The following is a 25,837-nucleotide window of genomic DNA, read 5'->3' on the forward strand; positions in this document are numbered from 1 at the left end:
GGATGAGGTGGCACTTTTGAACCGGAAGCACTTCGGGGCATCCGGCCCAAAATGTCCAGCCTGCGCCCAAGTAGACCGGTCTGGCCTGGTCAGCCTGGACGCCCTCCTTCCATGGGGGAAGTAGGGAGCAGAACAGTCTCTTGTTCTTGCTCCCCACAGGAACATCCACCGGGCCGGCTGCAGGCCCGTAATCTGTTTTCTTTTTTCTTCCCTCGCAGGTCTCAAGTGTCATTGGATCGAGTAGCGGTTTGGACGCCTACTGCGACGTGTGGAAGTTGGCCTGCAGCACCGCTGCAAATTCAGCAAGATGAGCACCTCGAGCGATTTGCCGCTTTTCCTCCTGACCCCCCTGTTTTCTCCTGCGTTCTTGTTGCAGCAACACGCAGCGGTTTGGACGCCTACTGCGACGTGTGGGAGTTGGCCTGCAGCGGCGCTACGAAGTAAGCCATTTACCGTCCTGACCCCCTGTTTTCTCCTGCTTTCTCATTGCCGGGACATGCAGCGGCAGCAGTACGGAGAACCGGAGGCTGGAGAGAGTGGCTCCGATAGGTTCGTTGGCGGAGCAGCGGGAGATTGGTGCGGTGTGCGCGTGTTGTTTGGTGCGCTTGTGGGCAGTCCACTGGGTGAGCGCTGTAGTTCAAAGCGTGAGTGCCTACAGGGCTGAGTAGATCTGTTCAGGGTTGGCGGTGTGATCGTTTTGTTGGAACAACACGCCAGGCTCATAGGCGATATGGGGGAATTGGTTAATGCTCACATTTATTGCAGGTGGGGGCTAGGGTAGCACAACGCTCGGAGCCATAGATCTCTCTATCCCTTGTGCTACGAGTTTAAGGACCGAGCTGCCGAGCATTCACTGCGGCATTGGTGAATTTAAAGGGCGCAAACAGCCAACAGCGTGATTTTGTACTAACGGTTGGCCCGCGCAGGCGGTATAGAACACATTGAGCTGGGGGTTTGAAATCAGCAGTCTCAGCTACAGTTTGTGCATGCTCAGAGCCCTTTCAGGAGCTAAGGGGGTTGTTTCATAGCACTTTTTGGCCGTTTTGTGAGGGGCGATTACAAGAGGTTTAATTACAGGGCACAGTCAGATAATAGGTGACAATCTGCTTGGGCAGGGGGTTGGTGCGACGGCGCTGCGTTTCTTTTGCACCACGTTGGCCTGGTAGTTTATCTGCTGTTTAATTGAGATACTGTGGGGGCTTAGTGTAGGCCTCGTAATCTACTCTTCTACCTAATAGAAAGTGAGGCTTTTTTCAGGTGACCCTGAGCGGGGGAGTCTAAGGTGTCCGAGAATAGCAGGCACAGGGCAGCGCGCAGCGAAACCAGTATTGTTGTTTTTTTCCACAGTCACAGCGCGCATCATTGGGAGGACAAGACTGTTCCTGGCTCAGAAAGGTCGCTAGTGGTCACTGGAGGAACCTGCGTGGGCAGCATCGGCTAGCCAGCATCTCATCACTTCTGGGAGCCACAGAAGGTTTGAGCGGGCGGCTCACCTGAGCCTACTGGGTTAGCCAGTAGGTCGTGGCTCTGGTTGCGTGGGTGCAAGGGTTGGCTGGGGCTGCTGCTTCTTGGAGGTAAGGGGTGACACAGTGATCTGTCAAGGGCTACGGTCCACGCGTATTGCAGGTTGCGTATGGGCAGGTCCCAAATTGAGGTAGCCTCATTCACCATGGCCCCTAAGGTGCGGTTGAATGAGAAGCGGTCACGCACGGACCACATGCTGGAGGTAATGGGGCAGACCCTCAACAGGTTGCAAGATAAGGTGGTGGGTCCAGAGGTGCATGAAGGGAGGCCCAGGCAGCCTATTGTTCTGCCAAAAACCTACTCCCCGCCACCGCCAAAATGGAACAGGCACAGGCCCAGTGGTAGAGGGGCTCTTGTGAGCGCGGGGTGGCACCAAGAGATGCTGTGCAGGTTCCACCTGCACCTACGCCAAGCCTTCAAGTTGAAAGGGGCTCAAGTGATGCACTGCCCACAGGGCTAACAGAGGGCCAAGCTATTGTCCCCGTGCCCCCCAAGGGGAAGGGCCAGTTGAAGCCACACCTGTTCAGCCCGACATAGCATCCAGTCTGGGGCAGTGCTCCCATGGCTGAGACGGTGGGGAACTGGTCCCACACCACAGGGCGACTTCCGTGGAAGGCGATGCATACGAAAGGGCAAAGAAATTGTTGGCTGAGTTAGGTAAATGGAAGCATAAGGAGGTGCCAGCAGTACCGGCAGGGGGGTGGAAAACCCATGGCCACAATACCGGTCCCCAGTGGCGAAGGCAGCAACGCGAAGAACACTGAAGCGCACAAGATGGCTGATGCGACAGCACCAGCAGGTACAAGTGCGACATTACCTCCCCTTGGCTTGGGGGAGATGCGCTCCAGGAGGGAACGGTTGGTGCAGCATTTGTCTAAAGAGATTAAGGAAACCATCTGGAAGGGGGAATATGTCAGCATGTTTTTCCTCCTGATAGACGAGGCAGAGAGGGAAGAGGCCAGAAAAAACAAGGACAGGACACATCACAAATAGTGGTCAAACATTATTCTGAAGTACAGAGTAGAGGAGAGCCTGGCCAATTGGATACATGGCTTCACTATTTACATGGCTGTCATGTTAGAACGTTTCCCAGAGGTTGGGTCTGAAATGGCATGTTATCAGAATAGGATCACCGTCGCACACGCAACAAAAGGAGGTGATGGGTGGAAGGAATATGACACAGAGTTTAGGAGGGCAAAAGCACAGGATCCAACTCTAAGATGGAACCAGACTGACATGTTTATCCATTTGAGACATCTTGTCCAGGGCCCAAACAGATAACGTGCGGGGGCAAGTAGCTGACAGCATTCGGTTTCAGCCCTTTAAAGCAGGCCCCGCCGGTAACACAGGGTTAATTATAACAAAAGAACCTACAGTACGACACCAGGTACATGTAGGTTCAAGCATTCCTGTGGTAATGCATCCCTCCCCGAGCCCAGGTGTCACAAAAAATCCAGAGAAAAAGGGGGCAAGAGGCAAAAATAACGAGGAACATTTAGGAAAGGCTAGATCCCCAGTTAACGTTAGCGCCATGATACCTTGGTTAGAGCTGTACAATAGCCCTGAAGCAGTCAGGACGATTAGAGAAGGTTTTGTTGAAGGTTTCAGGATACCAGCCCCGGGCTACAACGGGGTGACACACTGTAGGAATCAGCTGCCAGAAGGAATTAAGCCTGGGTAGGGTGGCAGGACTTTTTGATGACATCCCAATGGAAGATTTTGTATGTTCTCCTCTAGGGGTTATACCTAAGAAAACGCCAAGTGATTTCAAACTGATTCTCAATCTTTCAGCACCTAGGGGCAGTTCTGTGAACGATGTCATTGCGGACACACTGTGAAGTGTGATATATGCATCTTTTGACCAGGCAGTTGACATGCTCAGATCGCTAGGTCAGGGATCGTTGCTGGCAAAACCCGACATTGAGTCCTCTTTCAGACTACTGGCGGTCCACCCCTCAGATTTTCACTTGCTGGGCTTCCAATTTCAGGGGAAGTACTACCTGGACAAGTGTATGCCAATGGGCTGCTCAGTGTCTTAGGCATACTTTGAAAAATTCAGCTCCTTTTTAGAGTGGGCATTCAGGAGGGACTCGGTGCATCAATGGGTGCTCCACTACCTGGATGATTTTCTTTTTCTAGGGACACCAGGCTCAGGGGAACGTGGGGCAGCCCTGCCAACGTTTTGTTCCCTGATGCAGGACTTCGGTGTGCCTTTGGCACCCGGTAAGACAGGGGGTCCGAGCACCAAGATTGAATTCCTGGGGATTGCAAGGGGTGTCTAGAATACCAGCAGACACGGTCAAAGATTTCGGGGATGCGCTGCAACACTGCCTCAACAAAGATAAGGTTACTCTGCACCAGTTACAGCAGGTGGTAGGGCAATTGAATTTTGCACTACACATTATCCAAATGGTTCGCCCATTCTCCTGAACCATTGCCCAAGCCATGTCAGGCCTCAGAGAGAAGCATCATCACACCAGGCTGTCTGGCCAAGTCAGGCAGGACATGCTGATTTGGAAAGCATTCCTGTCTGACTTTAATGGGAGAGTGGTGTGGCCCAGTCCACCCAGGTCCACCCCAGGACTGGATCTGGTGACTGACGCAGCAGGCAGCGAAGGTTTCAGGGCAATTCTGGGGTGCTAGTGGGTGGCTCAGCGATGGCCAGAATAGTGGAGGAACTCTGGGCTCACGAGTAACATAAGCTTCCTGGAACTTTTTCCAATCCTGGTGGCACTGTCTGTGCGGGCTGAAGGACTGAGGAACCAGTCTGTAATATCCTGGTCTGATAACATGGCGGTAGTGGAATGCATACATAGCCAAACTGCTAAATGCAGCATGATGCTGCGTTTGCTGAAGGACATTGTGTTACAATGCATGAAGTTGAATGTCCTTTTTAAAGCTAAACACGTGCCAGGTATTCTGAACCATGTGGATAATGCATTGTCTCGTTTTAAAATGCAGGCATTTAGGTCGCACATCCCAGAGGCAGCGGTGCACCCAACACCTTTCCCAGAACAGCTTTGGTAGCTTTGTGTCCCCGAGTATTGAACCTCGTGGCAACGAGCCTAGTGCCCAGAACCAGGAGTGCTTACGAAGGGGCTTTTTGTCTTTTCTTGGGGGAACAGTGGGAGCCAAGGTGGCACGACCCAGAGTCAGTGGTAGCATATGTTGCTTTCATGAGGGAACAAGGACGCACAGTATCAGGGGCAAGGAGGCACATCACAGCAATATCATTCTTTGCAAAGATAGGTGGCGGGGTATCCCACGAGGAACTTTGTGGTGCGATAGGCGCTGAAAGGGTGGCAATGCTTGCAGGGAGGGCAGCCAGATGTCAAGAGACCCATAGGACTAGAAACGCTAGGGAAGCTAGTAGGGGCACGACCGCAGGTTTGTGTTTCCCCAGGCACGGTAATCCTGTTTCAAGCAGCATTCTGTCTTGCATTCTATGGTACATTTAGGGTAGACAAACTAGTCGCAAGAAACAAGAAAGATTGGCTAGGTGGCCTACAGATAGGACACGTGAACATAGTTAAGGATTCAGTGCTGATCTCCATCCTGAAGTAAAAAAACTGATCAGGAAGGTAGGGGGGAGAGCATTGTGTTACACAGGGCAGGGAACACTGCATGTTGCGCTTTCTACAAGCTGGAGGTCTTTATGGCCCAACGTGCGCAAGACACGAGGGGGCCTCTCTTGATACATAGGGACGGATCACCACTCACGGTTTTCCAGTTCAAGAGGGTCATGGTTCTGGCATTGGAGAATGCCGGGTTAGACACTGCAGACTTCGGGACTCATTCTTTTAGGATAGTGGCGGCCACTGAAGCAGCAGCAAGAGGACTAGGGGACAAGCATCTCAAGAGGATTGGTAGGTGGTCCTCTAACTGTTACAAGAGGTATGTGTGGCTGCACAGGCTCTAGCAAAGGGTGACCGTCTATTTTACGTACAAATTGAGTCTTCCCTTCATCCTGTGACTCAGGGAGAAGGGTGTAGTTCACTATCAGATAGTGCTACGTACATGTTTGTAATGTGTGCAGTATGCCAACGTGGAAATGCATTTACCTTGGCTCTCTTTTTCCATGTGACTCAGGGTGAAGCCTGCACTCGTTCGCACTCACAAGCCACAGGATCAACCGGAAGACCGCCAGACAACGAACTTCAAGGAAACAGAAGTGGCGGCGCAAGTTTACTCTTCGCACCAAGAATATCAAGATATTTGGGTGATAGGGCAGTCATATGTCCGCCGTTTGAAGAACTTTTTTTCAGGGTCTGTCAGGACTAGGGCCCATCAGCTAGGGGTTAGGTTATCATTTTTTGAACAGGGTGGCTTGTGCGTAGGTCAATTCAGGGAGCTGGTGAACTGCACTTTGAAAGCAAGTAAGGGAACACCTGCAATCTGGATCCTGCACCTAGGGGGTAATGACTTGGCCTGATTAGGTAGGAGGGTGCTAGTGGAAGATCTGCTCACAGAAGTAGGGTGGCTAGCGAAGCAGTGACCTCAGTCGATAATCGCATGGTCTCACATGATCCCTAGATTCCAGTGGAGCGGGGCGAGCCAGTTGGAGCGTTGAATCACGCAGTAAAGCGGATCAATAACAAATTTGATAAGTTATTTAGGACCCCTAAATTGAGGCCAATAGGACACAGGGGGAACAGTTCTTTCTGCAAGACGGTGCGCACCTCTCACATAGAGGGAATCAGGCTTTCATGGAGGACATCCTAGCTTGGGTGGAGAGTATGAGGTGCAGTATATTACCTTCCTAGTGAGCAAGGGGGAGTCCAGGTAGTTGGGCAACTATGGTGGCCTGTGGCGGTAAGGTCATGATTGGTAAGCATAGTCTTTGGTCATTTGCGGTCAGCACCATGTAACTCCAGGGGTAGTGACAGCTGGTAAGTAAGCTGTCGGGGTGCGGGGGCCGGGGGGTCATCCTTTCCAGTGGTCTTGGGGCCACGCCCGCATGCGCATCAAGGCGCCAATATGCAGAAGTCTGCAGCCCCCGTAATGGAGTTTAAGGCGTGGGCGTGGGGAGGAGGGGCGAGGGAAAGTATGCGTCCAATAAGCTGTACCCCCTGCGCAACCTTAATCCGGGAGTAGTATTGGTAGTACACTGGGATTGGGGGAGCTGCCAGTCATTAACTTTGCCGTAGGCTCTAGATGGGACACGCAGAAAGTAAATACATGCATTGTTAGATTTACTGTAGGAGCGTCTTGTGTATCGGACTGTGTTAAGGTTAGCCCTGTGACAACATCTGTCTATCAATGTATCTGTAGTTTCTGTGTAAATTTCTGTCTATATTGTTTTTAAAAATGTTTGTTGATTTGTATTAATAACTAGGGCTGGGGGTGGGGTGGGGGTGTAGGGGGTTACACGCTCCCTAATCCAAAAATTTAAAATGTTGATCTGGTTTCCAATACTGTTAGCCTGGGGGAGGGAGGTGCCAACCATAACCCCAGAGCAGTGGCGTAACAAACCTTGAGGGGGCTCCCCTGCAGGGTACGTGAAGGGGCACCCTCCAGACTCAATCTAGAGTTCCCCAACAAAAGTGCGGTGCTGACGGGGCACCCTGGAGGTTGAGGGCCCCCTGCACCGCGGGGGCTGCAGGGGCCTGTGTTACGCCCCTGCCCCAGAGTCTGTAGTTGGAGTAGGGGACCTAGGTAAGTACCAGACCATGTACGCCCCTGTCAAATTGTGCCCCCCTTCACATATTTTCATTTTTACCCCTGCGGCGATAATATATCGGCAAACGATTTTTTAATTTGTTCCATACTTGTCTCCAGTTTGTCAAGTCTAGCCGAAATGGGCAAAACAATTTTGGAGATGGTTTTTATATGCATGATAATAATGTTTCAATAGTTTGCAGGGAAAGACCTTTAGAGTGGAGAGGCAAAACAGTGTCTAAGTCACTCAGAGAAGATGATCTTTGCCTTGTGTCATTAGCCACTTCCGGAACTAATTCCTGGATCTTTTTCCTGGATCTTGTCCTAATAACCCATGGAGCTTCTAAGCGTTTCGACTTCTTTCGCTTTTTAGCTGGAGTTTCACCCTGCGGAGTTGCCGTTAGTTGTGTTAGAGGGCACTGAGCAGGGAATGAGACAGATGGGGTTTTATTGTGTACATGAATGTTCTAACTAGAATCACTTGTTGGTGCAGTTTGTACAATGACCTAAGCAATAGGAGCAGTAATGAAAGCAGCCGAACCGCCTTCTACAGACAAACGTCACTGTGCAACCTGAATTTCCTTGTCAATGGCCTTGGAAGCCCGTAGTTGGAACCAGTCGAGTGTAGAGTTATACAGAGGTTTTGGAGTGACCACATTTCCCCCCTTGATTTCAGTTTAGCCAACATTTCAAAAAGGGGAGTATACCTGGTGTGTATCAAACTTACTTATGCAGGAAGACTCTGTTCAGGCTCCTCCTTGGGATTTGACGTAGGTTTCGAAAAGTGGAATAGCCGTAACCAAGAACCAAGTGCCTAGGCCCAGCCTCTTCTGGGCTCTGATGGTCAAGGATGCCCACGAGCAGCTTTAAGACACCTCCGGGTGCTGGCAAATGACGTGGGGGGCAACGGCCGCGTGCGAGGCTGGAACCAGTAGTCCTGGTCCTCCTCTCCCCCACTGGTAGCTGGAGGCAACAGGCAACTGTGACAGGACGGGCTTCTTGGAACTTATCATCACTCTGTATTCCTTGTAACCAAGAGGCTTTACAAATACTCCCTTACAAACTGAATAACTGCCTAATTTCCTGGTACCTTGCATTGGGGTAAAACCTGCAAATGTTGTTGCCCTCAAAACCGTAGTGACCCTGAAGAATCAAGTATTCCTCCAGGTTCTTTTAAATTGCTTGTGGGAGCACCTCAGAACAATTTGAACTGCTCCATATAGACCATTTATGTGTGGACCTTCAAACACATACATAGATGCTGAATGGCACTCTAGCGTCTTTTTACATAACAATCTAGGGCTTCATTGGCCTCTCAGGCCATGGCGTAGTTGACCCAGACAGCTACTATTCCTCGTCTTACGCTTATGAGTTACATTGACTATTTTATGGCATGGAAAATGCTTAAATCGCCTGGCTGGCAGATAACGTCAATATAAAACGTCTTCAAACTGTCTTGAAAGCCCAGAGTTCACAATGACCAACCCACCCTCCCCCCAAACCTTTTTCAACCCAGCTTTCTCAGAAAGCCATAGGTTATTATCACATCACTGCAGGCTAGAGAGTCCAAAAACATTATCTCTTTTACGGTGTAATAACCAAATCTATAACAGAACTCCTTAGAGAGAACTGTAAAGACTGATCTGTGTCCAGGATGCCAGAATTTGGGCGTCATCTCTTCCCATATAGTCAAAAACTTGGGAGAGAAAGGACTAAACAAGATTGCTCTTAAGCCCCTAAGATAAACTATATCAAACAACTAAAGAGCGACAGGAGTACAAAAATACCACAAACCAAAACCTTATAATCCACATTCAGTTTTGATAATGGGGAAACAAGGAGAAGGAAAACAAAGACAGTAGTGTAAAGAACTGTGAGTTGGAAAATGAACCCTCATACACCAGACAAGTAGGTGACCAATTTCATCATTGGGTTCTTTTTCTCAAAGGGCCTATACAGTAATGTCATCTCTTCCCCACATTAACCACTCCCTCCAATTTTCCAATTGTCTTTCTCACATATTGCATGGCATACTGGGTACTGAGCATCCCAAATAACCTGGACAGCAATGGTTTCTTTATGAGGTCAGGGGAGCGCCACCCCCCTGCGATCCGTGCTAATTGTTAAAAATAAATTGGCAATGACATTATTTCATTGCCATTTTATTTTTAACAATTAGCACGGATTCCATCAGATGCAACCTGGCCCTGAGCTAAGAGGAATAGGGGCTTGTCTTGATTGTCCTCTGCTGCCGATTAGCAGCATGGAGGACTGGCCAAACACTCCAAACTACGCATGTGAGTTTGTCCGTCTGTCTTATGATGGCCCGCCTGAAATGCATACTTTGCAGCTCTCCACTCAGCTGTCTAAGACAGCTAGGTGGAGAGCAAGCATACGCCTCCAGGGCCTGAAGGATCATGGGTGCAACAAGCTCCATCCAATCCTGGCGCTACTCCCATGCTGGTCCCTTCAATGCTACGGTGATTAATCTTGGATGCTGCACTCCCTTGAATCCCATTGTTCATGACAAGCTTAGCTCGTCATGAGCACATGAGCAGTGTACTGCATGACGAGCTGAGCTCGCCATGAGCATGGAAGGTGTTAAGGCAGCTCTTTCTTCCGCAGACTACAGGATAACTCAGGGACGCGTCATAGCCGTGGGTAAGTGCAATTTACTTTTTATTTCTTATATATTAACTGTGTAATGCATGTAGTTTAGTTTATGTTTAAGTTTGGGCTTTTGAAGGGAGGGGTTGTTTTGAAGGGAGGGGTTGTTTGTACTTGGGCTTTTGGAGGAATGGGTTGTTTTGTTTGAGCTTTTGGAGGGTGGGTTTGTCTAATTTTGGGTTTTTTGGAAGTGGTGGGGCACTTTGCTCGCCCACCACTTTCAAAACGTATCAGTCACCCCTGAACCCAGATGGCACCACATTGATTTGGTAAGACCTCTAGCCACACCAAACACCAACATCATTGATATGTCAGTGAGTTAAGGCACTCTTAAATGTAAGCAGTAAAATAGCCTCAAATACCCCACTTTGAAATACAGCTTTCCAGTCCTTGCTGCAAAGGCGGTAAGGTATCTGGACTCTGTTTGCACGTCAAGCCGCTAATAATGGCAAAATGTGTGCTTTAAATGGTTTAAATATTTAGATTATCTGAGCTATATTTTACAACATTCCCCGTCAGTACAACTTGCATGAGCACCCCCTCTTTGTGCCCGGGGGCCAGTTTGGTATTACAGAAGGAGTCGCAGGTGTTTGCATAGCTCTAACTCAAATACAGATCTCGTTGGCACTAAATATACATTGGTGCAAGCTCTAAGGGGCTTCCCTCATTTCCTTGTGGTCTGACCCCATGCAAATGAGATTTATTTGCCTTTGTGCCTGCGCCACATTAAAGACACTGGCACAGAGGCAAGGCTACTGTCAGGCAGCCACTGACTTTGCGCCATGTAAAGGTGGAAACAGTCAGCGCGCTCATACAGCTCCCCTTCACAGTTTGCAAAGGGGGTCCCAAGGTACCCATAGGCATCTTGCTGAAGGTGGTTACAGTCACTCACTGCACTAACTAGCACGCGGCCATCGGCCATTCAGGCCTAGTTACTAACTGCCCAATGAAAGGCTGTCTGGCAGCTTCAAACAGCTGGTCTGCCTTTTGAACAATAAATTGTTCCTGTCAGAGGTGCAAGTTAGCATCTGCTCTAGGAACAGCACATTTGCTGTGATTGGCACAGTGTCCTGTCTGTCCCCATTGCACAGATATAACTGCACGTTGGTGCAGAATGCGTCAGTGCGCCAAATGTATACTGTGGCTCCTTGTTGTTACCTTGTGTAAACAAGGCAAAGCTTTGCCAAGGAGGGTTGTAAGAAAACTATGTTAATATAATGACTGCAATATAGACTTGCATTTAAAAATATAGATCCAAAATTCCCTAGACTTTAAGTACTAGCCCACAATGTCCTGCAACAAATGTAAATCACTTATATTCACTGCTTCTAATGTGATTGCTCATGACCTAGTAATTGAGATGATTGTATCCTACTAACCTGAGTTGGGTTTTAAAAAGTGTATGTTGACACTCAGCACATGATATAGGAATTAATTTTTGTTTAAACATGATACCTACCTATATGCAGTTCTGATGGCATTGGTGTTTGAACATGAATGGGCCGATTGCGATGTTGGGTGGAAGCCTCCTCCTGACAGTCGGAATCTCCTCGACCGTGTCGGAGCCCTTCCGACCGACTCGGTTGGTTTACATTCTGAACACCCGATTACGATGTTCGCGGTCAGAATTCAAACCACGCGGTGTTCTGAATTGGTACAGAGCGACTCGTAGAGTATTTGTATTGGTCGGAACCGCATCATACACCCCTATTGACAGCGTTTCCACCCTCTGGATTACAATGTCGATTTTCCAACAGCCTTTCCACATTAGCCTGTCAAACACGAAAACGCTGTTGGAAAGTGACTTTGGGGGGCCCTGGTAGGGCCTTGTATGCTCTGTGGCCTACGGTTGATGTCCGAGGGGGTACCTAAGGGAGCGCCACCTGTAAAACCCTTCACTTAGTGGCAGACACCATGGGGTGCCTGTGACAGGGTGCAGGGTTTTCGGAAAACACCCCATTTCCCCATGGGAGTTTGTGTTACGACCGATTGTCGGCGGAACACAAGCTCCCGTAGGAAACAATGGGACTCCGACCGAACAGTGTTCAGTAACATTGTAACCAGTCAGTCGGAACCACCAACCACAAACTGGTCGGGCCCGATTCCGAGTTGATGTCGGGCAGAGGCTTTCCGCCCGACATCGTAATCGGACCCAAAGTGTATTCCCAAGAGCACTGTTTGTTAGGCAGGGCAACCTGGACAATCAGCAGAGCCTCTAGACTCCAAAGCTAATGATGTTAGGCAGAAACAGGCTAAGGGTTGATGTGACTCCAAGTGAAAGAAACATTTTTCAAAGCTCACAGTCTCTGTTGGTGTAAAATGGCATCCCCTTCTGATGATATATATGTGCATAGCCTTGCACTGCTCTAAATTCTGCCATAGCATGATAAGACAATTTGTGATAAGAAAAAAATCAGCAGTTAAACATAGGGGTGCATACCATCTGTGAAACTACCATGTTCATGCATGGACATAATTTTTGGGCCGCAGCTGTGACCCCTGTCTTGCAGCTTGTGACCCCTGACACTGCTTTTGCAACCATTGGCCTCAGAGCTGGCAAAATCAGTGCGAACAACACTGTGGTCTCGTATTGTTGACATGCTCCGCTCTTTTTGTTTTCGGCTAGTTAAAAAACAAATTATAATAATAGAATGTAATTGTGTATTATTTACTATTAGTATAATAGAAAATGGAGCAGCAGGAGCTGTAGCAGGACCTTTGCTGGTAGCTGAGGTAAGTAAAAATGCTTTTAAATGTATGTTGTGCATGCTTGTGTGTGAGTGTTTGTGTGAGAGACAAGAAGCATATGTGTATGATTATGAGTTAGAGTAAGAGTGACTGCAAATGAGAGTGGGTGAATGAAAATGGATGAGTTAGGATTATTTTGAGGGAGTGTTGGAGTGGGAGTGACAATGGGTGAGAGTGACAATAAGTGAGTGTAACTGTGAATGAGCGAGTCAGAAGTGAAAATAAATGAGAATGTGTGCAAGTGAGTGTGACTAAGCATGAGAGAGTGAGGGTAAGAGTGAATGTGAGAGTGAATGTGAATGCATGACTAAAAATAAGTGAGTCAGAGTAAGTGAAAATATGTGAAAGCGAGTGAAAAAGAAGCCATTATTAAGAGTGAGTGCAAGTATTTGAGAAAAAATATATGAATTTCAAAAAGAGTAAGGCTGAATAATAGTGAGTTCCAATTAGTTTGAATGAATAAAAGTGAGTGTAAAGAAGTGAGTGAGACTGAATGACTAGAAGTGAATGTGAATGAATAAGTGTGAATGAGCAAATGTAATTGAGTGTGAATGTGGTGTTACGCTTTTGAGTCTGCCAGTGTCCCTGGCTTAATGTAAGTAGTCATAACTTTATAAGCACCCATGGCAAATACTGGCGTTTCATACTGGAGGCAATTCTCAGCATGATGGCCAGTTGTGACAACAAACTGGCACTAGCATAATGGAGTAACTTGTCATAACAGGCACCCCTGCAAAAATGTGGGTACTAGTATACAAATGGTATTTCTTTCAATATGGGCACTCATGGACAAAATCTGATTTTGGCATGCTTGAAGAAACTCTTGGGATAGTAGGCACCTATGGCAAATAATGGTTGCCCAATGGAGGTAATTCTTGCCATAAGAGAGGATAACCGCGGCATATGGGGGGTGGGGGGGGGGGGGGGAAAGAATCATAACAAAATGCTGGCCCAATTGTTGGCGTAAGGTTCAGCCATGGTATATTAACGGCAATAAAGACAAAATCCTGGTACTGACATGCTCCATGCAATCTTTGCATAAGGGGCAGCCATGACATATGAGGGCCACCCAAGAAAAAATGCTGACCCTGGCACAATGAAGGTCATTTTCGAAATATGGGGGCACTCATAGCATATTTTGAAAAAATTGGGTCAACAGTTGGGGAGATTCAGGGTACATTGGCTTGGCACATCATGATTGGGCTTTAATATTTAATAAGTGCCCTTTCAGAGCCTGTGACTTTTAAGCAGGTTTGTGTAAAAATTGTGCTTGAAAATGAGCCATGCCTCCAATTTTTTAGAAATGTTCTGGAGTCAGAACTTACCCACCCTGAACCCTCTTAGAAAAGAACTAGTTCACTCACTTCATTCATTTGCTACAATTTCGGGAAAGTAATACCCCCCCATCACTTTCAAAGATCATGTCAGCAATATAATAAGTGGTGTCTAAAGTAGGCATTAGTCTGTTCTGTGTTGTTATAGTAATCATGCAGTCATTATGGCACTTCAGCAATGTCAATTAGTGTGATGTCATCATGTGACATCACTTCAAGGGTGGATTTGGGGTCATAGGTTATGCAACTTCCTGACATTTCATTAAGGTTATATGGTGTGTGATGTCACTCCTACTACTGGCAGTTTGATGAATCAGTGTCCATGTGTTGATGTAGCTATCCAGAAAGCTAAGGATAGAGCATGATTTACATAGAAAAAAAGCAATCATGTGACTTTCATAGAAAAATAAACCACCATAGCAACAGTGAACTGCAAAATGCAACCAACCTTTGGTGTATGAGATTAAAGTTAAGACTTTAGTGCAGGAGACATCAATAATTTACACTAAAATGGTGCTGTGGTGCTGGTGAAAGAAAATTACAACACAAGGTAATGGGTTTTCGGCGAATGAATAGTCTACAGAATTTTTTGTTGCAACTTGAATGTTTATTAAGGAAGTACAGAGAATCATGTAGTTTCCTGAACATATAGAAGTTTCGCTGTTATGGAAGGGACTATTAGATACAGTGTACAATTTACTGGAAGTTACACTATCACTATAAGCGTGAACGACAGCAGAAATCTCCAGACTGCAAATGGCACTAGATTTTGATACACTTTACTTGTTACAGCTCTTTCTTTCACTTTCAGCTGGATTACAAATTCACCACAGTACCCTGTCGCGTTTCTGGCTTCTTGGGGTGCAAAGCATTCTGGTTCAACTCGTGGGGCGACCGATGTATCATATGTTGACTGATTCATGCATATTATTGACAGGACCACTGGAAGTATGCGATTACGCGGGCGCAGCTTGTTCCGCATAAGTATGGATTTGCCACAATTGCCACATAATCCATCATGTGCTGCATAATCTGCTGATTTTAACCCAAAGAATGTGTTTCTAGATCAACCGGATACAAAGTTAGTAAAAACATGGTGAAGTGGTTCGCGCAGGCCCTTTTCAAACGTTAGTTGGTCATCTTTGGGTAGCTATTTTCTGTATTTTGTTGTTAAACTGGTACTAATGAGGAGAAATCTTTGCCCGGACAGTATTACCGTGTGTAAAAACTAGAAAATAATGAAGTAACAGTATCTAAAGAATGTGTTGCATTATGCTGCACAGTTTGCCTTTTCTTGCCTCATAATTTAGTATACACTGGCACATAAGTTGGTGCTCCCTGCTGCATAATTCCAGTGGGCCTGACTATAGATGGCCATATTATGAACATGCATTATTTGTTATGACATTGTTTCGGGTGAAAGAACGACTTTTTGTTTTTAGTTGTGCTTATATAATGTCAAAGCATTAATTATTAGATATGACTTGATTGATCCACGCATTATAGTTGCAGACTTTGGTGTATACAGTTGGGGCATTCTTCGAGGCGCACTTGCTAGGTCCCCAAGAGACAACACCCTGAAGCTGTCCGTTGCACTCCAGGGGTCCTCCTGAGTCTCCCTGCAAAAGAAACCCCAGCATTTGCCATTAGATACTGTAATTTGTGTTTCTTTCCAAAACAGACATCCCCTGGTGTCAAAACATTTATTGCAGCCTCTTATCGAGGGAGGAATGGTCTAAGAGTGGACTTTTACATTAGCATTATAATTTTTGACAAGTTAATACGTTTTTATAACTACCATTTTTGTTATGCAAAGATTTATTTAAAAAATTTGCATTATCATTCAATAACCCACAGAAGGACCACTCGGTAAGGTCTGCAGCTGCCAGAAGATTCTGGCCACATGATAAAATAGCAATAGTTAAAGCATGAGTGGTTTGTATATGTCTCCAGAAGCCTGGGAAAGAAATGTCACACCACGATAAACATTAACTGTCCGTTTAAAAAAAAGAAATTACATGTGAAATAAGAATCTAGGCTTCCCATTGTTCCATAATCTGTTTTATGCCGGCGTGAAGAGTTTCATGTGAATTGTGAATTTTGAAACCGCTTCCGTTTCAGCAAAGGGGCATTCCTGTGAGATTCCCTTCATTAGTCTTGCTGTCGCAGTTCAAACCCAGCAGCTGCCAAGCAGTGCCGTCTCACGCGCACCAAGCAGTGCCCTCTCACACGCACCAAGCAGTGCCCTCTCACGCGCACCAAGCAGTGCCTTCTCAAGCGCACCAAGCAGTGCCGTCTCACGCGCACCAAGCAGTGCTGCCTCACGCGCACCAAGCAGTGCCGTCTCACGCGCACCAAGCAGTACCGTCTCACGCGCACCTCACACGCACCAAGCAGTGCCGCCTCACTCGCACCAAGCAGTGCCCTCTCACGCGCACCAAGCAGTGCCGCCTCACGCGCACCAAGCAGTGCCGTCTCACGCGCACCAAGCAGTGCCCTCTAACGCGCACCAAGCAGTGCCACCTCACGCGCACCAAGCAGTGCCGTCTTACGCGCACCAAGCAGTGCCCTCCCATGCCGCACCAAGCAGTGTCCTCTCACGCGCACCAAGCAGTGCCGCCTCACGCGCCCACACCGTCAAGGAAGCCATAGGCGTTGTAAATCCAGTGGCCTCTGACCTTATGGGAGGGGCGGAAATGTGAAGGGTGTACACGCATTTCCTTGTCTTTCTGGGGAACAACATGAGTAAAGTAGAAGGTGCAACCACAGAATCAATAATAACATCAATAAATAAAAAACTAACAACGACAATAATAATAGTAACAATAATAATACTAATAAATAATACTAATAATTATTATGGTTATAATAATAATAATTGACCTTATTATCATAAACATTATTATCCGTTATAATAATAATAATGATAATAATGGTGCTGGACATATACAGAAGTATGTCATAAATTATACACCTTCTGATGGTGTGTATTTTGAATGACTGTCTGTAAGGCAAGTGATATGCCCACTTGAAATACTTTCCTGATTTTAGGGATTTGAAAAAGGAAGGTAGACCTGGATTGAAGAGACCTCTCGGGACCACTTTTCAAAAAAACAAAGGACCTGATTCACACAGGGTCTTACAGCACAGACACTAGCCTTTCAAAGTAATTTGATTGTGTTTTGGAAGCTGATGAAGCATTTGCAGCGTCCTGATAGAGGTTGAGTACCTGGCGTTTAAGCAAAAGCTGTGCTGCGGCATTCCGTCCCAGCTGTAGATGCTCCGCATCCGCATAATCTAGCATAGAGTCCACCACCAGTAGCAAAAGGGGATAATGAGAGTCATCCGGTAGAAAAGGACACAATCTTATAGAGAATCTTCAGTTGGAGGAAATGATGTGACCTTTGCCAAGTATGTTTCGAAGGAGAGTTCATCATCAAACACAGCCTCCAGATTTGTAACATTCTTAACAGGCAAAGGTCAAAGGCCCCAGAGAGTCAGGCCACGCTGGAGGAATAGATCTTAGGTGGACTGGTAGAACTATCACCTCGCTTTTATCTGAATTCAGTTTCAGACAGTTTCACTCAGCCACACCCTAACAATTGAGGCGGCCGCATTGCTGTTACCATCTAGCCTGAGAATGATACCCCTATTATCTCCATGACACATCCAGGAGGGATGATGCTCCATAATCAGCCCTGCAAGAGGCGTTGCATACATGTTGAATAGCATGGGGTTCAGTGATGATCCCTGCAGAACTTTGCATAAAGTCTCCCTGGCTGAAGAGGAAATGTAAAACAGTCTTTGCTGTGGTCTACTAAAAATTACCAATCCAGTTCAAATCCTCCCACGCACTTCCATCCCTCCAAGTCTGCCAAGTAGTGTGGCAAGACACAGTGCTGATGGCTGGGAGGAGGGATAAAAGGATGAGTGCGACAACTCTGCCTTGATCCAGGATCAGACCTACTCCCTCTCTCGCTTTGAGGGCAAGCCTCCCTGATACAATTCAGGAAGCAGTTGAAAACTTGGCTGTTCACGAACGTAGTCAAATAGGCTGCCGTATGTTCCAGGTTCGCACCTACCGACTTAACAGTGTTCTATTTTTCTGCCTCTTCTTCTCTTTTCTTGCTCTCTCCTTTAGCGCTACGCCATGTATGTGCGCGCTTTATACGATTATTTTCATTCATTCAAGATCAGTGCCTACTTTGAGCTGGTGATTGCCAGTGGGAGCCACCAGCACTCATGTTTGGAGACTAGCACTTATTTTCATGCATCAGAAATTTACAGTGAACAAGGGACGGAATGGTTGAAGAGAATGATGGAAAAAGCTTCACAAAATGAGAATGCAAGAACTGGCAAGAGCGAGATAAACGGGCAGGGGCTTCTGAGAAGAGCTTTAGGCACCAGCACTCATTCTTTTACAAATTAACCACCGTTTGAGATAATCTGCGGTACATTTTGAACAGAGACAAAATCTGCTTTGGTACCAGGAGAGGCAAGGAACCCACTTTTATGGGTTTGAGAAGCAAGTTTGTGGTGATAAGCTTCATCAGCTGAGAGTTAATAACCTTCTTTGTGAACTTTGCACAAAAGAGTGAAAGTGAGACGAGACTGGCTGCTGACAACCAAGCGGTCCAAGAAGGGCTTTTCAAATGAGAAAGAAGAGTATAAGCTCTTTTCTTGTTTGCAGGGAGATGACTCGACAGAAGAGAGTAATTAACCAATCTGCAGGCTGAGGTATTGATGACCAGCTTTGTGGAATAAAAAATTTAGGCTAGACAGGGCTCAGACCGAAGTATGAATTACTGATGATCATAGTTTTTGTTGTCTCCTCAAGAGAGGCATGACTTAATTTGGTGAGCGCCTGTGCAGGAACTGAGGTCAAATCACTAGGCAGGGAGGCTGAAGATGACTCAACTGAAAGAGTTGATAAACAATCAAAATGGTATCAGAAGAAATTAGATAGAGAAATGCAAAAAGCTGGTGAAGGGGTGATCTGCTGTTGCACATGCAATGCGCTGGAGAAGTCCCTAATGATTGTAAACATTTCACGGGAAACTCTGCTGCTTTTTAGCAGTGAGGAAGTATAATGCTTCGACGGTGCTTGTCTGACTGGACATTTGCATTTCTGTGGCCAGTCTTACAAGCCATTTTAGCCTCGGAAAGATAATTGTGGCGCCAGTGTCTCTCGACCAACATACAAGCTAGTTTAGTTAGTGTAGCAAATTCGCCTTTTCTGCATGGTCACTCCAATTTTAGCCTTTGTCTGCACACTATATTTGCTGGCTTTAATACTCTGTGCACTTTACCACTGCTAAACAGAACTAAAGTGTCTGTGCTTCCCCATCTAAATCATGTACTATACATTGGAATTCCCTATTGGGCCTATTTACCCTTTCTGTAAGTGCCTTGTTTATGGTGCCTTAAGGGCACTTATGAGATGAAATGTTAAATGTCAAAGTGTCTAGTTTGTAAAATATGACTTAATGGTGGAATCAGGTTTACTTGAGCAGAAAAGAAACGTTATAAAAATGTACTTAGGGCTGCCTGTGCTAGTACTCTGGGCCTAGGAAAAGCCAATGAGTGTTAACTGTTACCGCAGTGCACATTTTTCAGTGGCAATGGGTTGAACTGTCAGTCTTCTCCAGTGAGTCCACTCCTTTCCATCACAGAAGGAATCTCTTTGTTTGGTGCACTGGAGTGCCGGACTGCAGCAGTATCTGTTAGCACAGTTGAGGACCAGCACATTGGCGGCGGGCTGTTGTCAATGCTGAGCCCACAGCATATTTGGTGCCTTACGGTGGCAATTTATGGCTACTCGCGTGTTTCCCTCTCACTGGAATGAAAACCACTGAACCACACCTCCATGCCCTACTGCCTCCATAAGCACAAGTTGTGTGTATGATGCCAGCAGCCATTTTGATAGATTGGGAAGCTTTCCATTCCATATTATAGCTTTGCTTGGCATGCATTCTCCACGTTCCAACTGGCAACCATTTTGTGCTGTTGGGTAATGAATCTGTGCCCAATCTGCCTCAGAAACTTAGTACTTGAGTTTTGGTGACCATCTTTATTTGAGAAGCTGTTCAGGTTTTCTGTGCATTGAGTGTGTTCACAGTGACAGACACACCTAATAACTGTGATTAGTTTCTAATACAATTTAGCAACTATTGTATTAGTGGCAGCAACTCACCCATGCTAGGCCACACTCATAGTTAAGATACCAGCCCCACACCATATTTACCCGTTTGGGAACTCCTCCACTTAATTGGCCACAGTGGAGTTAATCATTTGAGGCATATTTGGAGACATTCAACAGTGACACATTCCCCTCTAAAAAGAAAAAAGCACTATTGATATTCAATCCAAAAAAGAACTGTTCTGGATCGGCGTACATTTTTACAGCATTCACATCTCCTGGAGAGTTTATTGAGGACTTTGTAGCTGCCTTGCATATATGCTTACATCCACATGTAATTATGGGATTCAATGTTGAATTTATGAATAAACAGCTAATTGTATGGACTAATAATACGAAAATCCAGGAAAGACTTCTAGCCATTGCAGATCCCAACTTGGAAACAGCATTGACAATATCTAACCCTCGGAGCAAGGCATGAAGGAAATTAATAAAAGTTCTAAACCTTGAACTGAGGTTCAACTGATCTCTAAACAATCTGATAGACAATCATCTAAGATAGAAAGCGGAAAGGCTCTGCAGATAGTGGTCAATCCAAGCACCAAGTCCACCTGGCACAAGACCAAACTTGTTTTAAGTGCAGCAAGAAAGGTAATTTCGCAGTAGTATGTAAATCAATGTCAGGGCAGAAACAGAATAGTTTAAAAATGATAAAGTCATTGGAGAATGACGTGTCTTAGGTTGATGGCAATTGAATATTAATGCTAACTTCTCCAAGGCATGATGAAACTGTAGGTTAATCTACTATGAATGCGTGTCTGAGAAGTCTACCTCCAGAGTGGAGAATTGCTGCAAATGAAAAGATCAGTAAATTAATGGTGGATTCTGGTTCTCCTTTCACACTTTTGAATGTAAAGGATTTTGAAGGGTTTCACAGGATACAATTACGAGCTTCACACATTGAAATATTTCTATATGGGGGAAAGAAAGTATAAGTTAAGGGTCAATTTGATGCCACGTTGGAGTTTGATAGCAGTTCCACCAAACGAGGCTCTGAATTGTCAGGATGGAATGAACAGGGTGATTTGGACATGGTATTGGATCCAAATCATCCCAATATGGTATTTTAAATGACAAGAATGTATGATTTAAGCAGTGCATATATCTGTCGAATTGGTGAGTGTGAGTGGGTAAGGACATTTAGGTAAATTGAAGAGTCCCCAACACCACATTATTTGCCCTGGCATTTGTTCATGTGGTGTGCTAAGTACCTTTGCGGCTAAGTAATGAGCTGAAATCTGAACGTAGGAAAATGTGTGATCAGGGGATCTTTGAACCTATTGAAGTCTGCAAAATCTGATAAGTCGTTGAGGTTGTGTGTTGATTAAAGGCAACTGAACGCTAATATTTAGGTTGTTCACCAACCATTGCCCCATATTAATGAACTGTTGCCAGCCCTTAAAGGGGCGGTGTTTTTTGTTATGTTATGTTATGTTAAATCAATTTGTTAAGCGCGCTAACACCATTAGGTTTCTTGGCGCTGTACAGAGGGAGTCGGGAGGAGAGACAGAAAATTACATAACAGAGGAAGAGACTAGTGGTAGGCTACCGTAAACAGATGCGTTTTGAGGGAGGATCTGAACGTGGAGTAGGGGGAGAGCAACCTAAGAGAAAGAGGTAAGGAATTCCAAAAAGTCGGGGCTAAGAAAGAAAACCTAAGACCACCGTGTTTCTTCCGCTTGAATCTGGGGACAGAAAGTAAAGCCAATTGGGAAGACCGAAGGGTACGGGAAGGGACATAAGGATGAAGCAAGGAAGAAATGAAGGAGGGGCCAAGACCAGTGAGAGATTTGAAAATGATGCAACCGAGCTTAAATTTACAGCGGGCAGAGACCGGGAGCCAGTGGAGACTTTTTAGGAGAGGTTGGACATGCTGATCTCTAGGTTGATGGTAGATCAAGCGAGCAGCTTGATTTTGGATCAGCTGGAGTCTCCTGAGTTGGTATGCAGGAATGCCTACATATAGCGCGTTTGCGTAGTCAAGCCTAGACATGACTAGCGCAAGCAGGGCCAAAGTAAGGGCATCGATGGTAAGTAGGCGGGAGATTTTACGTATTTTCCTGAGCTGGAAATGGCTGGAGGAAACTACAGCGCTGATCTGGGGTGTCATAGATAGGTCGTTACTTATGACAACTCCCAGACTTTTTGCAGAGTTGACGGGACAGGGGGGGCTGCCAAGACTGGCAGGCCAGAAAGAAGAGTTCCAGGGATTGGAGGGCCCCCCGACAAGAACCAGCTCAGTCTTGTCGGGGTTGAGTTTCAGGTGGTTTGTGCCCATCCAATCACTGATAGAGCAAAGGGTGTTTTGAAAAGTGAAGATAGATTGATCGCTGGAGTCAATGGTGAAAACCAGTTGGATGTCATCCGCGTAATTAAACGCGGAGACATTGAATCGGCGGAGGGAGCGGATAAGCGGGGCCAGGTATAAATTAAAAAGGAGAGGAGATAAAGAGGAGCCTTGCGGGACACCACAAGACAACTCGACTTGGGAGGCAGAGAACTGGGACAGCCTGACAGCTTGATGGCGATGGGTCAGGAAAGAGCGCACCCAGTCCAGAGCTGTGCCCTGGATGCCAGCCTCTCTGACACGGTCGACCAAAATGTCATGGTCGACCGTGTCAAAAGCGGCCGACAGGTCCAAGAGAACCAGGGCCTGATAGGTGTTAGAGTCGGCGCCCCTGCGTAGTTCGTCCATCACAGAGAGGATGACTGCTTCTGTGGAATGCGCAGGTCTAAACCCAGCCTGCTGGGGGTCCAAAACACCAGAGTCCTCTATAAAAGAAGTGAGGGTTTGAGTAATGTGGGACTCCAGGACTTTGCTGAGGAAAGGGAGGAGGGAAATAGGGCGATAGTTGCTCATGGTGGACGGATCAGCCATAGGTTTTTTCAAAATGGCGACCACCTCTGCCCGTTTGAAGGAGGCCGGAACCACCCCCATAGTTTTTTACATCATTGGATGTGTCAACTGTTTACCACCAGGTAGAGTTGTGTCAAGAATCCAAACATCTTACATCTTTTGTCCTGCCTGAAGGTGCGTATCCCTTTTACCGGATGCCATTGGGATTAACATCTGCTTGAGCTGTTTTTCAGGGATTGTTGAGTAAAATGTTCAAAGATTTTCACAGAGTCACATATTTTCAAGATGATATCTTGGTGTATGGTCAAGATAAATCTGAATAGGACCAAAGACATACTGTGACATACTGAGATCTAGTTGGTTGACATTAAAGAAGGATAACTCCACACTTTCCCAGGATGGGGTAAAACCCAAAGTCAAAATACTGGAAGCAATTGAGAAGGATCCTAAACATCTCAACAGGGATCAACTTAGGTCTCTTTTGGACTTAATAGAATGTTACGTCAAATTTGTGGGACATTTTGCAAGTAGGACAGCATGCTTAAGGGACCTGCTTCAGAAGAATATAAAGTATATTTACAATAATGAGTGTGAGAAGGTGTTTGAGTCAATTAAATAAGACATTGTTATAGCATGCCCTCTGAAGCCATTCGATACTAATGACACATGTATCATTTCCACTGATGCCAGCAATTTGGGCCTTGGGGCCATACTTATGCAGAAGTGGAGCAATGTTGCTGAGGAATCATTGCATTTGCTTCAAGGGCTTTGAGAGGTACATAGACTATTTATTCCATGATAGTGAAGGAGGCTCTTGGTTTGGGTGGGGTGTGCAGTACTTCAAAGTTTTGTGTGGGGCAGCATGTTTATTCTAAGAATGGACCATAAACCACTGGTAGACCAATTTAGCACTAGTGAGGGTGGAAGAGCTACCCCAAGCATTGCCAAAGGACAATATACTGCAAGTGTTTCACAACAACTTAGACTATGTGGTTGGTGTCAGGAATGCATTTACTGATTGTTTGTCAAGACTACTATTATGTGAGTCTGATCTGAAAATAATGTATGATGACTTGGAAAGGGTATGAGTGGTGAGTTCAATCGATGTTACTATGAATGGTGCTCTTCCTGAAGAAGAGTGGATGGAAGCCTTAGCAGTTGACATACAAAATGTGCAGGAATTTGTTGTCAGCCATTGGCCTCCTGCTAAAGAAGTTCAGGGGAACTTAATTCCATATTTAAGGGCTTCAGATGAGTTGCCGGTTTTTAACAGTGTTTTGCGTTGGTGTGGAGTGTTTGTAGTTCTGTCGGAGTTGCGCAACAAGGTTCTAACTTAAATGTTGGTATTTGTGCTATGAAGCCTAGAATACCTGACGATTTTTTGTGGCTAGGGGTTGACATGCTGTGGAATGTTTTGTCTGTGAGTGTAGTGTGTGAGTCATGAGTGTTGAGAACCAGGTGACTGGTACAAGTCCTGTTAGCCCCATAACCACAGCTAATTTGACATGGCACAAACTGCGCTTTGACATATCGGAAGCATGCAGTTGCACACTAAAATATGCTGGCATATTATTGACTACTTTGATAAGTGGCATGAAATCAAATTTGTGGACAGTGTGAATACTGGTGTAGTCATTGATCAATTCAAAGAAGTGTTTCTGAGAGAAGGGTATCCTTAGGAATTGGTGACCAACAATGGCACCCAGTTGGTGTCGAGGTAAATGGAAGAATTTTCAAATCTCTCTGACATAAAACACATCAGAACGTCTTTATATCATCCCCATTGTAATGGGTTGGTGGAAAGAAATAATCGTATTATTAAGAATCAGCTTGCATTTGGCGTTGGTGAATGGTTTGGAAAGGAAGTCTGTGATGAGGTATATGATTTGGGCCATCAGAACCACACCTCATATAGGCACAGGTATGTCACCTTTCACTATATTACGGGTCAGGGATGTCAGAACGAAATTGAGCAAGAATTAGATATATCAAAAAAGTGTTGATGTTGTGAAGGTTGGCAGTGTTGTGGATGTGAGACGTGAAGTGCAAAGGAAATATAGCAGAATAGGCAAATGTTGCAACAGATTGATTCTTAAGGCACCTGCTCATGTTCAGAAAAGATTTTTCAGTTTTGCGGCATCTGTTCAAGAAAGGAAGTGAAGGAACTTGCAATAATTACCAAGGATGGATGGGTGTGGAACAAGAGCTTCGGTTAATTGGTGCCCGACTCCAAGTCCACCAATGTGCATTAGAAAATGGGTGTGGGAACAGATGAATGAGTTGAAGTTGAATGTGACCAGCACCAACCTAGATTCCACAGAGACATATAACTAGTCTTTTGAGGTTTAAGGATTTTGTTATGAAACAGTTGTGTATCGTTTTTTACGTACATGCGTATGGTATCTGTTGGTTCTCTCTTCGCCTTAAGAGATTATGTTTGCAACATGTTTGTATTTACATTTGCCTTTGTTAATGCTCATTTTACCATTGAGTAGTTGGTTATGTTGATCAACTTAAGTTCATTTTGCATGCATGTCCCTTCCATGTTCCCTATCCCACAATAGGCAGTCTTATTCCATATTTTTTTTAAGTTTCCTGTTTTACTTTTAATATTTCTGCTAATTACATTCTTATATGTTTTGATTGTGAAGGAAGGGTGTGTGTAGGGTTGCATATGTAGAATGTTGGGTGTTGTGGTAAATAAGCCGTATCTAAAATACAAAATGATCACAATATTGGTATGTTAATTTCTATTGAGAAAAGGCAATGAAAATAGAAGAGAAAGCAAGTAAAAAGACCCTCATCTACAGTAAAATCTTCCTAGCATATTCCTTGCAGATGGGAAGATCT

General features: G+C 45.7%; 1 protein-coding gene across 1 annotated transcript in view; it reads right to left on the reverse strand.

Moving 5' to 3' along the window:
* Window positions 1-14,524: 14,524 nt before the first annotated feature.
* LOC147707746 (trypsin-like) overlaps window positions 14,525-25,837 on the reverse strand; it is a 37,636-nt gene continuing 26,323 nt past the window's right edge. Inside the window, exon 5 of the mRNA XM_086926603.1 lies at window positions 14,525-15,550. Within this exon, the coding sequence (XP_086782729.1) occupies window positions 15,398-15,550 (153 nt within the window). The 3' untranslated portion in view covers window positions 14,525-15,397. The remainder of the gene's footprint in view (window positions 15,551-25,837) is intronic.

Source organism: Lissotriton vulgaris, chromosome 6 (genome assembly GCF_964263255.1).
Source record: "Lissotriton vulgaris chromosome 6, aLisVul1.2, whole genome shotgun sequence".
Lineage (NCBI taxonomy): Eukaryota > Metazoa > Chordata > Amphibia > Caudata > Salamandridae > Lissotriton > Lissotriton vulgaris.